We start from the raw sequence: 13338 nt of genomic DNA, 5'->3' as shown, positions 1-13338 counted from the left end.
CTAGTTTTAAACAATAATATTCTCTTATTATAATTATTATTAAACTTTAAAATGGAAAGAAATTTACAACCAATGGAATGTACAACCAACCCAACCACCCTCAAAGCAAAGATCAAGGTCTAAAACCAACCCAACCACCCTCAAAGCAAAATCAAGGTCTAAAACCAAAACTTTCATACCCTCCCTGCTGCTACATGGTACCTCATAGCACAGAGTATCCACCCACACACACACACACACACACACACACGGTGCAGACATATACACAGACACACATGCATATACACAAACTAAACAGACAAACACATTCAGAAACACAGACAGACAGATACAGAGAAAGACACACGCAAACACACACACGCACACACACACACAATGTTTGACCTTCACCTTCAACTTCAACACACGCTTGTGTTGTGCAGCCAACTGCAGTAAAATCCCTACGAGCAACTTCACTCCACCACCTCAGCCAAACGGCAGAAACATCCCACAATGCCCTGTGAAGTGCAGGGTCAAAGGTCAAAGCTCTGATCGTTCAGAGCTGAAAACGAGCAAAGCAAACGCGCCGACCGCCCAAATCCCCCTCAATCTCCCCCTCAAGTCATGCGCGGGACTCAAGGAGCGAGTCAATAAGACTCCACTCTGTCCTTTAAATAAATTATCTTTCCGCTCCATCGACCGCAGGCGCCGTACAGAGCCTGGAGGCGAATCAAACCCAAAAATCACAGCGGAGTTCTGGAGCACGGGAGCGGACTCTCCTACCCTTTCCTAAAAGAGAGCACACGGCTCTCCAATCTCCTTCTGAAACAGAACATATGGCTCTTCGATCTCCTTCTAGAACAGAACACATGGCTCTCCGATCTCCTTCTAGAACAGAACACATGGCTCTCCAATCTCATTCTAGAACAGAACACATGGCTCTCCGATCTCCTTCTAGAACAGAACACATGGCTCTCCAATCTCCTTCTAGAACAGAACACATGGCTCTCCGATCTCCTTCTAGAACAGAACACATGGCTCTCCAATCTCCTTCTAGAACAGAAGGCTTGGCTCTCCGATCCCCTTCTCAAACACAATGCCCAACTTTTCAGTCCCCTTACGAAACAAAAGTCATGGCACAAAACATCCATTCCGAAATACTCTGAGTTCGCCATCGCTGACGGTAGCGTACCAAGGTGGCGAAGCCTCGATTCCGCCCCCCCTCTCCTCCCTCTAGGCACCACTTACCCCCCTTGCCGCGGTGTTTGCCCTGTGTCCTGGCCGAGCGGGCGGTGCCAGGAGCTCCCAAAATCACGAGGAGGAACAAGAGCAGCTTGCACACCGAAACCAGCCCAGTCCTCCCCCCCACGGCCATGTCCGGCCGTTTGGGACCCCGGCCCACAGTTCGGGGGTCTCTCCGGCAATTTGGGGGTCCCTCCAGCAGTTTGGGGGTCCTTCCAGGCAGTTTGGGGGTCCCTCCGGCAGTTTGGGGGTCCTTCCAGGCAGTTTGGGGTCCCTCCGGCAGTTCGGGGGTCTCTCCGGCAATTTGGGGGTCCCTCCGGAAGTTTGGGGGTCCCTCCAGCGGTTTGGGGGTCCCTCCGGAAGTTTGGGGGTCCCTCCGGAAGTTTGGGGGTCCCTCCGGAAGTTTGGGGGTCCCTCCAGCAGTTTGGGGGTCCCTCCGGCAGTTTGGGGGTCCCTCCGGCAGTTTGGGGGTCCCTCCGGCAGTTTGAGGGTCCCTTCGGCAGTTTGGGGGTCCCTCCAGCAGTTTGAGGGTCCCTTCGGCAGTTTGGGGGTCCCTCCAGGCGTGCCGCGCTACCGCTCTACCCCGGAAAGCACCGGTCCTCCGGAGGAAGGCGGGAGATCAGGGGTCCATCCGAAATCCCCTCCATGAGGCAGAGACTGCCTGTGGACACGGCCGGGGCGCAAGGATCATCTCATCTCAGCGGACTCACACACATACACACACACACACTCACACACACACTCACACACACGCTCGCTGGCGAGGAGTTTGTCTCACACAAACACACACTCATGCACACACACAAGCGCTAGCGAGTCGAAGAGTTCTCTCTCACACGCGCATGTGTGTGTGTGTGAATGCGCTCTCGTTCCCTCTGTCTCTCTCCCTCTCTCCCTGTCTCTGTATCTCTGGCGTTTAATGTTGCTGCTGTAGTTCCCGCTGCTGGATTAATATCCTCTCTCACACCTCCCTCCGCTACAGCAGCTAAACATCTTACAGCCTGCCTGCCTGCCACCAGCACAGAGAAAGAGAGAGAGAGGGAGAGAGGGAGGGAGGGAGGGAGGGAGAGAGGGAGGGAGAGAAGGAGGGAGAGAGAGAGGGAATGAGGGAAAGAGAGAGAGGAAGGGAGGGAGAGAGAGAGGGAGGGAGGGAGAGAGAGGGAGAGAAGGGATGAGAGAGAGAGGGAGGGAGGAGCAAGAGAGAGAGGATGAGTGAGAGAAGAGAGAGGGATGGTGGGGGAAATGGAGAAAGAAAAGAAAACAGGCAGAGGGAGAGAGAAGGGGAAGGAATAGAGCGATAAATGGAGCGATAAGAGAGAAAGAGACAGAAAGAGGGAGAGAAGGAGAGAAAGAAAAAGTGAGATGTAGTTGGAAGATGAAAGATGAGAAGCAGACAGGATCTCCACAGGACACTGAGCAGAGAGCAGGAGGAGGGTACACACACACACACACACACACACACACACACACACAAACACACAAACCAAGCAAACTGCTCCCCAGCTACAGTACCTGCTGTGAGGTGAGTGGAGAGCAGGCATGAAGGGGAAGGGGGGGTGGGAGATAGAGCTCTCTCTGCTCCAGGAATCTCCGCAACCTATCCAGGGATCCCAGGCTCCTCCCACTTTAATTGTGTCAGTCCTGCACTTAACTCCTCCCACATTCTGTCAGTACTGCAGTACTCCTCTGGCACAGAAGTTCGCTCCGCGTTTAAAGGTGTCAGTGGTACCGGCCAGATTTCCCCCGTAAGCCGGGCGCTGTTCCTTGAGCCCTGAGCAAACCCAACAGCAACACGCACGCACGCACGCACGCACGCACGCACGCACGCACGCACGCACGCACGCACGCACGCACGCACGCACGCACGCACGCACACACGCACACACGCACACACGCACACACGCACACACACACACAGCCAACAAAAACAGCCCCAGCACAGGCCAGCGAGTTGTGTGACACCCGCCGCAGCGGTTTAGGAGAGTCAGCGGGTCGCGCTCACACAGACACGAGTCTGAGGAAGATGCCTCAAACGCAGCTCAACGGGCGGGCCGCGGGCATCCCGCTCGGCCAGCAGGGGGTCGCTGGTGTGCACTGAGACTGAAACGCTCCCCTCCCTGAGCGACGCTGAAGCCAGAGCCGGTTAGCCAAAGGGCGCAGCTCTCACCACATCCGGGCAGGAGAAACGCCACTGGCTGGCAATTTTTGGGTAATGAGCAATTAACAGAGTTCTGCAATTTTGATGCAAAAACATCTTCTGTAGCTCTGTCAGCCAGCATTTACATTTTCTCAACATGAAAATTATCACCGCTATTATAATAATGTTCTTCCACTGACCTCCCTTTGGCAGGTGGGTGGTTTATGCTAATTGTGTTTACACACACGCCGTATTGTCTGTAAGTAGAGGCAACAAAGTTTGCACCGTGTCCTATAATCTCTATTACTCTCTATTAAATATGTAAAAAATGAACACGAGCTGGGGTTTTATATCGAACCAGAGGGAGGGAGAGAGGGAGAGATAGAGAAGAGATGGAGAGAGAGAGAGAGAGTGAGAGGGAGGCAGGGAGCGAGAGAGAGAGAGAGAAGAGATGGAGAGAAAGAGAGAGAGAGAGAAGAGATGGAGAGAGAGAGAGCGAGAGGGAGGCAGGGAGCGAGAGAGAGAGAGAGAGAAAGAGAGAGAGATAGAGAAGAGATGGAGAGAAAGAGAGAGAAGGAACCGGGCGCACAGACAGGGCCATGTCAGCATAGCGTGGCATTTTTGCCCAGAAGCCACGCCCCCTCACCGAACAGCGCGACAGAGTGACAGAGAGAACGAGAGAGTCGCGGGCGTCTCTCCATCTGTTCAAAGCCACCGGACCGCCCCCGGCCCAACTGCCTCCACCCACCAGTCACCAGGGGTGGGGGCGGCGGGGGAGTCAGATTACTAATCCAGACACCCACCCACGCACGGACAGGGTCCATCACGCAAACGAGCAGCGAGACAAACGACATGTCACACGCGTGATGTCACCCGGCACGTTCCGCGAGCGTGTCCGCGATGTTGGCGGTGGTTCTGAGGAGAGAGGTTCTGATTTTTCTCGCGCAGTCTGTTCTGTTTAACCCCGCAGTACTGACACGTTCACTGGCGCCCGTGTCTGACATAACGTCCATCGCTCCGTCAAGCCAACCAGCCACCGAGCTCAACCAGAGTCATAACCAAATCCGAGACTTTACATTACGTTAATTTGGCAGATGCTTTTATCCCAAGCGAACAATAAGTGCATACCAAAGGTCATTGGAACAACTACAGAACGCAGGTCTGATAAGGTACAACACTCATTGTGTAACAGTTATTCATAGCCATGAACACCGTAAGTCCAGAAACATGGAAACCACATAAACAGGTTGGGACACTGTAAATAACTTTAATATTATTTCGCTAAAAATACGAATTTCTGATATGGGAGTGCTAACTTGTTAACCATGTAGTGCAAAAATAACCTCAGTGTTCCTGGATGAAGGTCAAAGGTCAAGGGTTAAGGGTCAAGTAGGCGGTTACTCTGAGCTGGCGGAAAGCAGGTAAGCACACTCACCTGTGTTCCCCATTCAAACAGGTGAGTATGCGCTTAAAATCCCATTCCCACCGCACAGCCAATCAGAAAGCAAACAGCAGCCCACCGTCTCTGATGCACGCGCGTACAGTTTATAAAAACCCAAAGACCAGTGCGGCGTTGGGAAATCGACCGGTTGTGGGCGATTGGGTAGAGCCATGGAGTCTTACTCCAATCGATACTCACCGAAGATTCCAGAGCTGAACTCCGGGGGGGGGTGGGGGGGGGGGGTCTGGGAAATCCATATAATAACACCGATAACTCAGGCGTCACATTAGGTAACCAAGCGGCAAGAGCGTTTTTACCAGTGAGGGATACCAGAGCAAACAACGGGGGTGCATGGAGGGGGTTATACAAACAGCACGAGAAGGATGGAGAGAGAGAGAGAGAGAGAGAGAGAGAGAGAAGGGAAGGAGGAGGTAGGGAGAGAGTGAGAGGAGAGAAGGAGGCAGGGAAGAGAGTGAGGGAGGGGCAAAGAGAAAGGGAGAGAGGAAGACGCAACAGGAGAGGGAATGAAGGAACGAGAAAGAGAGAGGGAGAGCAAGAGAGAGAAAGATACTCATATTCCATTATCCAAGCCCTCAGCAGCCTACAGGACAGGAAAGAACATGGAGTTATCAAGCAAAGATGAAAATCAGAACCTTGGGGCCACATAACTGTGTAATTTCTCATGTCAGAGTCGTGCGGGAGCAGCGAGCAAACTTTACCAACTCTCACCTCACTCAAACTGTGTCTCCCAGTGAAACTGTCTCAGCTAATAGTGCTCGTGTGGCATTATTAAGACATTTCAGCAACTAAAGCAACCGGTGGATAGGCAGGTGTAACACATAGTTATAACAACATATGATTTTGGGGTCCTATATTTTACTTCTCATTGGTTAATCGCCGCTGAGGTAAGCAGGTATGGCGGTGTCAGTCCCGCGAGGATTCCGAAGTTAGCGTTTGGGGACGAACACGCAGGGAAGAGATTCATTCTCCCCGCTTTTCATGACCAGAGCGCCACACCTCAGCATCTTCACCCGTTTCTGCCGACTTGGTGAAAAAAACGGCACGCGTCACACGCTTTAAAGCCGCCCCCCCCCCCCGGGGGGTGCATCGATTCTCCGGCCCCCCCAAAAAGGTCTGAGAAAGAGCCGGGTGTCCCGCGGAACGGGAGGGGGACCGCGCGGGGCGACCCGCTCTGCCTCTCCGGATTGGCGGTCACGGGCGCGGGGAGCGCCTGACATTTCATGGCGGGGCCCGGGGATTGATCGCTCTAATAAAAGGAGCCGGCCGCAGCCAGGGCTGCTTCACACACACACACACACACTCACACACTCACATGCGAGGGCTGCTTCACACACACAGCTCTGCTGGGCTTCCATCTGAATGTGGAGGAATGTCTGGGGCGTACAGTACAGTGCACACACACACGCTCACTTACACAAGCACACACACACACACACCGATACACGCACACGCTCACTGACACAAGCACACACTTACACCTGCACACACACACACACGCTCACTTACACAAGCACACACTTACACCTGCACACACACACACACGCACACGCTCACTTACACAAGCATACACACACACACACCGATACACGCACACACACACGCTCACTTACACAAGCACACAAGCACACATGCACACACACGCACACGCTCACTTACACAAGCACACACTTACACATGCACACACACACACGCTCACTTACACAAGCACACACTTACACATGCACACTCACACACGCTCACTTACACAAGCACACACTTACACATGCACACACTCACACACGCTCACTTACACAAGCACACACTTACACATGCACACACACTCACACGCTCACACAGGCACATACGCATGCACACACTCACATGCACACATATGCACAGACATGCGCACTTACACACACACACCAATACAACATGCATACACACACACACACACACACACACCAATACACACACACCACTATACAGCTTCCGTCCCCCACCATAGATTCTACACACTCACCGGATACTCCACTATGGAAAGTTAGTTTGTGTTAGCTTTCCTGCAATCTGACTGGTTTTTGCCAGCATTGTGATGTTACAATTTAGATCTCCATCAACAGTCCCACCTCTTCAGAACAACTAACTGTCGGTTTATACCCAAACCACACCCCCCAGAATCTGGCTTTGGTCAGTCTGATCAGAAAGGCCACCTTTGGAAGCAGACCTGTTAGCCTACGCACCTGCTAGCCAACACACCTGTTAGCCTGCGCACCTGCTAGCCAACGCACCTGCTAGCCTACGCACCTCCGTACCTCTTCAGTGAGGAATGCTGGGAGCAGGTAAACAGCAGGCGTGTTCAGCAGCGGTGAGCATGGCGCTATATGGAACACAGGAACATCCTGTTCTTTAGCGGGAAAGAGAGCCTTTACTGGGAAGCAGACATGTATTTATACACATATTCATTTATAATGGCGTTTATGTACACCGAGTCCAAGTAGCACTCTACTGAACACTCACAAGGGGTTTCTAATCAATAAGGCCAATTATAACTCGTATAGTGACATATTTATTTAGCATGTCAAACGCTCAGCTCACTTGTATTAATACAAACATAAAATGTGTCGATATAAAAATGTAACAGCGGAGAAAAACACTGACAGCGCTCTCTGGAAAACTCTGATTTTAATTTAAACTGATAATTTATTATATTAGATGTATGGAACACGAAAAGCAAAAAGGGTTTCAGAAAATGCTTTTTAGAAGTCTTTGAATACGCTGAAGAAGGTTGTTTTCGTACATCGATGTAATAAATTATCAGTTTTCGTTTTGTGGAGAGTACGTGCTTTTCCGCACTACTTTATTTTGGGGGCGGGGGGGGGGGGGGGGGCGGGGATTCAGCACCCAATTACGAGTAAATCGGTCGGGTTCAGAACATTTTATTCTCCATTATATAAAAATAAATTCACGGGTAAATGAACAGCTGAGCACGTTCTATTCTCCATCATATAAAAATATACTCACAGGTAGATGAAGAGGACTAATGGGAAGAACCAGGTCTTTTTTTCCCCCCCCACTGTATTTGTACAGACATTATTTTTCTCCATTATACATTCACACTTTCAGAAACGAGACTTAAGAGACACTTCAGCCTCTTTTCCACAGCACAAAACCGCTCAGGAGCCAGGAGCGTAGCGGGGACCTCGGCAGTTCCCACAATGCATTCTGGTTTCTGTTGCCGCTGAACTTCGATAATCAGAATTTGGGAGGACGTGATGAGGAGTAGAGAAGGTACACGTGCAGAAACAGGACTGTGAGAGGTTTAGGCCTGAGCAGCGTCAGCTCAGGGGGGAACTGGGATGAGAGCCACCTTTAACACTATCCCAGAATGCACGTTGTTTTTTGGACACACACGCACACATACATATACACACACACGCACGCACGCACGCACGCACACCAGAGCATATCACTTGCTCTCGTATCTCAGAGAGCTCATGACACAGGCCTCAGTCCTGCAGTCCAGACCAGTAAACACATCAGACAGAGCAAATCTACCAATGAGGACGTCCGATTCTTCCCTCTGACCTCATCCCACACCAGACAGACCGGAGGGATCCCAATGCGCTGTGGACCTCACACAGCCAACGGACAACTCCACACATCCTGCTACGTTTCCCAGCATCCTTTGTAGCGCACGCTCATCGTGTGAACTGCACTTTTCACACAATTTTATAACATCCAGCACCACCACCCCCCTCTCCTTCGGCATAACAAACTCAACGCGGACCGAAGCTGAGCTTAATCCTGCACATAATCCACAAATGGATTAATGTCGAGTAGAATTATCGGACACAATTTGCATATACTGTCTCTCTTTTGAATTCCCTCTCCCTAGTTTGCACCCCTAGAGGCCAGAAGGGGGAACTGCAGAACAGATTCCCCCCACACAAATTGCCCTTGAGAGCAGAGTATCGCTATTTTTTTTCCACACACACACACACAAAAAAACACGCAGCATCTAATACCCTTCAGCTCATATTTCCATCAGTCCGCGGGGGGGAAACGGGCTAGCACAGCTCCGCGGCGGCTAATTAAACCGCTATAAAACCGCAGAGGGCAGAATGGATATTTTCAAGCAGAAATTTTCTGACACAAATAAGCCGGCCCGGGCCCCGGCGCTATTGATCCCTCCTGTTTGGTATCGATTCGCCGTAAAACCGCGTTAAGTTTGTTTGAGATGGATCTCTGAAGCGTGGAGAGAGAGAGGGAGGGAGGGAGAGAGAGAGAGAGAGAGAGAGAGAGAGAGAGAGAGAGAGAGAGAGAGAGAGAGAGAGAGAGAGAGAGAGAGAGAGAGAGAGAGAGAGAGAGAGAGAGAGAGAGAGAGAGAGAGAGAGAGAGAGAGAGAGAGAGAGAGAGAGAGAGAGAGAGAGAGAGAGAGGGAGAGGGAGAGAGAGAGAGAGAGAGAGAGATGTGTTTCACAGAGAGTTGGCAGGAATGAAAAAAAGAAAAATAAAGATGAAAATAAAAAATAAACCCTCGCAGGACTGTCTCAGGGAATTCTGGGAATTAGCTTTAAATCTTTAACAGGCGAGAATTCGGCTCTTCTGAACCGCAGCAGAAACAAAAAATTTTAAAAAGCAATTACATATCTGCGTTCCAGCAGGCCGTCGGTACGAGCGTGCCCAGGGACCCCAGACCTGGCGCCCCCAGAAGCCTCTTAGAGAGCGAATCGCACCCTTCTGCCGAGGGCTCTCTGATTAAAATGCAACCTGGCATATGTCCAAATATGGATTTGCATTTTTTTTAAAAGCATATGTTAAATTAAAATAAATATGTAAAATTATGTTTAAAAAAAAGTTCCCTGTAAACACTGGAGCAGATGTAGTGGGTTTTGGCGTTTAATTTGATCGTTGTGAATTTAAATGTAATGTGTCTTATGTGCTGTACATTTAATCTTTCATCACGCAGTCCACCTCACCCACTCCCATGACCCACAGTAAATAAATAAATAAACAAATTAATAAATAAATAAATAAATAAATGCAAATTTGAAACCCTGGAAAGTTCATGGTAAAATGAAAATAGAAATTCAAAGCCATCTTACATAAGCTTTCATCTGTTTTTGTTAAGCCGCAGGTCTGGCGGTTCTAGCAGACTGCTCAGTAGCTGTTTTTAAGATGCTGACCCTGGCATCGGCAGCAGTCTTTATGACCCTGCGGGGAAAACCCGGACTGTCGGTCAGCAATGCGTTTTAGAGGCCAAACACTTCAGCACTTTAGAAACAAGTTTCAAAAAAAGTTTAAAAAACCAACTGTAAATGGCAGAGGTACCGCTGTACATTAGCATGGGATAGGACCGGCCAATTCCCACTTAAACCCAAATGACGCTTGAAGCAGGTGGGCCATCTCTGCCCCCCCCCCAGCCTCCCCCATGAAAGATCAAACGGCGGGTCTCTCCGCCCCTCCCAGAATCCTCTGGGGTGCCTCCTAAACGAGCTGCACCAGACTCTGCAAATCTGTTTACCCAGGTGAGGCCATCTGCCCGCCTGGCAGGCGCCAGCAGGTACCTCTGCTTCTCACTTACCTATTAACCACTCCGCTTTTACCCACAATCCCCCTGGGATCGGGAGGGGGGGGGGAGGGGCGCCAGCAGGTACCTCTGCTTCTCATTTACCTATTAACCACTCTGCTTTTACCCACAATCCCCCTGGGATAGGGAGGGGGGGGGGGGGGGGAGGGGCGCCAGGAGGGGCACCAGTAGGTACCTCTGCTTCTCATTTACCTATTAACCACTCTGCTTTTACCCACAATCCCCCTGGGATCGGGGGGGAGGTGTGGGTGCAGAACCGGCCGTCCTGGCGTCAGGTGACAGGTGTCCGTGCCTCAGAGCGGCAGACGAGGTCTAACGCACACAGGTGTGCGGGAGCGTCAGGTACGACTGAGCGGTCCGGCTACACCCCCCCCCCCCCCCACTGCCACACCCCGTCCCCTCACCATTCCACCAAGTCACTCAACTCATACAACGACAACTAATAATAACAAACCATAATCACGGACACGTGTGCGATACATAAACACACGCGCACACACACACGCGCATCTCATACATAAATAAATATGTACGCACAGTTAATTACTCGTGAAAGATAATTAACCCCATGTGGCCACCCAGCTGTTTTTGTTTTTTTTATTTATTTATTTATTTTTTTTAAGCTTCAGTTTCTGAGTTTAGTTTGCATAAACTCCGCCTTTTCGCTCGTTATCGATCGGGCCCTGAAAAAGCAGCGTTTCCCCCTCAGTCAGACGGACGTTCTGATGTTGCCATGACGGTGGTATCTATGACAGCACCAAAAAAACAGAGGGGGGAACAAGACGTCCTGTTTTTGATTTCAGTTCTCGCTGAGCGGAGTGTGTGGGCGGGAGGGTGGTTTTTTTTTTGGTTGCTATGTAAAACAGGCAGCTAAGCAGAGAGTAGCAGGAGTTAAACCAAAACAAGAGCAACACAACTTCTGTTCACCGGGGGGGGGAGGGGAGGGGGGGGATGGTCGGACTGTTCATTTTAGTCCAGGATCGCTGAACACCCCAAAAGTGTGCTTGTGAAGAAAAAGAAATGAATTCCTGTTTTTTAAATGTTGAAGTTAAGGGAAAATTCTGGTTGAAACCCAAACAATGTCTGTGTGTTAAGAGCAAATTAGCTCATCGTGGCAGCATTACAATAGTAGAATTACTCACTAATAGGGGTGAGTCTGGAACTGGCAACCCTGTAATGGCAACCCAACCCATACAGACTGGCAAAGTCTATCGCCACCTCAGTGTCCTACTACTGAGAGCCCCCCTTCACCTCCCCCCCACCCCCACCCAGGATGAGGAACAGGACCTAGCTGATGACTCACACAATGCACAGGCGATGACGATCGAAAAAGCATCCTCCCCGTTTTTCCAGCTGAGAGGGGAAGTGGATGACTGCTGGTATAAATATGTTGAATGTATTTATGACTTCAGACTGACAAATAATAAGAGTCATGAATCTCTGTAAACTCACACGCGCGCATGCACGCAAACACATGCGCGCACACACACACGCACGCATGCGCGCACACACACACGCACGCATGCGCGCACACACACTCACACACAGAACAGCTTTATGGCTATTACATTGAATATTTTATTTAAGAATATATTTCTAACCCCCCATCCCCTCCACTCTGATATAATATTCATTATGGCTGTTGCAGTCATTCTGTAAATTGAGGCTCTGGGGTGATATTCATAACAATCTGTAGCAATTTGGGGTATTAAAAATGATTATTAAAAACGGGAGAGGGAAGACGACAGGACCGTGAGGAAACAGTGCTGTGAGAATGAGAATTACTGCACTCTCATTGGCTGTAATGAGAATTACTGCACTCTCATTGGCTGTAATGAGATTCGCCGTGCTCTCATTGGCTGTAATGAGATTCACCGTGCTCTCATTGGCTGTAATGAGATTCACTGAGCTCTCATTGGCTGTAATTATACCCAATGGAAGCTCAGCCCCTCCTCCATGTCCCCTGACCCCCCCCCCCCCCCCTCGCCCGGCCCAATTCCTGTGGTCTGAAAGCAGATGAGTGTTCATTTTGTCATTTTGGGTGATGGGAACAGTGCCAGGCTGGGGGGAGGGGGAGGGCGGGGGGTGGGGGGTTTCATCAAGCCAAGCATCCCATGGAATGGCGTATACCCTCCTAGGGGGGCTGTTTTTTTTTTTTTTAGCAGGGCCAATAAGCAGCTGTTCCCAGACTCCAATAAACAACCTATGAGGGGGGCCGGGGGGGTGGGGGGCAAGCTAATATTTACTGGGGTGATAAAAGGGTCCCATTTATGAAAAGGATGGAAGTCACATATCGTTTTTATGGTCCTCCACAGGCCCAGTGAGAGGTGCTTATCTCACCAGCGGCTCCCTGTGGGGGGGGGGGGGGGGCATGCGGGGGGGCGGGGGTAATAGTCTCGCCTGTCTCCTCAGGACCCGGTTTTACTGTGAACGAGCACAGCTAATACACGGCAGGGCGAGAATTTATGCCTCCCTTCCCCCCCCCCCCGCTCTAGCACCACAGGCCCCCCAGCTCCTTCAGAACGGGTCGGGGAACGCGTCTACTGCACAGAGAGCAGGGGTGGGGGGTGGGGGGGGGCGAGGGGGGGGGGGGGCAGCGAGGGCGAACCCTGCTGAGTCTCTCACGCCACAGCGAGCAGCTTATTTGATGAAGCCTAGCGCACCGCAGCCGAGCCGCTGAACACAAGCAGTAAATACTGAACCATTCAGAGAACGGTGTGCAGGAGGAACGGTGAGGAGCGGGAGGATGGGGAGGAGGAGGAGGGAGGTGAGCTGGGGTTGTGTGTGTGTCTGTGTGTGTGTGGGTCTGTGAGTGCATGAGTAAGTGTGCGCGCATGTGTGTGTGTGTATGCCTGTGCCAATGCGGGTGTGCGCAAAAAAAGGGAGGGAAGGACAGAGAGAGAGAGAGAGAAATGGATAAAGAGAAAGCAAAAGCAGGAGAGAGAGAGAG

At 50.9% G+C, this 13338-nt stretch overlaps 1 protein-coding gene across 7 annotated transcripts in view; it reads right to left on the bottom strand.

The window, feature by feature from the left end:
* The window catches only part of LOC118236132 (roundabout homolog 2-like), a 163439-nt gene that overhangs the window by 141100 nt on the left and 9001 nt on the right, over positions 1 to 13338 (bottom strand). For 5 of the 7 annotated variants that reach the window (XM_035434217.1, XM_035434224.1, XM_035434220.1 and 2 more), the window contains exon 1: positions 1228 to 1464. The exons of the other annotated variants lie outside the window; for them this stretch is intronic. In XM_035434217.1, the coding sequence (XP_035290108.1) occupies positions 1228 to 1354 (127 nt within the window). In that variant the 5' untranslated portion in view covers positions 1355 to 1464. Of the gene's footprint in view, positions 1 to 1227; positions 1465 to 13338 lie in introns of those variants that run through there. 7 annotated transcript variants of the gene reach the window in all.

Source organism: Anguilla anguilla, chromosome 9, assembly GCF_013347855.1.
Source record: "Anguilla anguilla isolate fAngAng1 chromosome 9, fAngAng1.pri, whole genome shotgun sequence".
Lineage (NCBI taxonomy): Eukaryota > Metazoa > Chordata > Actinopteri > Anguilliformes > Anguillidae > Anguilla > Anguilla anguilla.
This window is presented reverse-complemented; position numbering and strand designations above follow the sequence as displayed.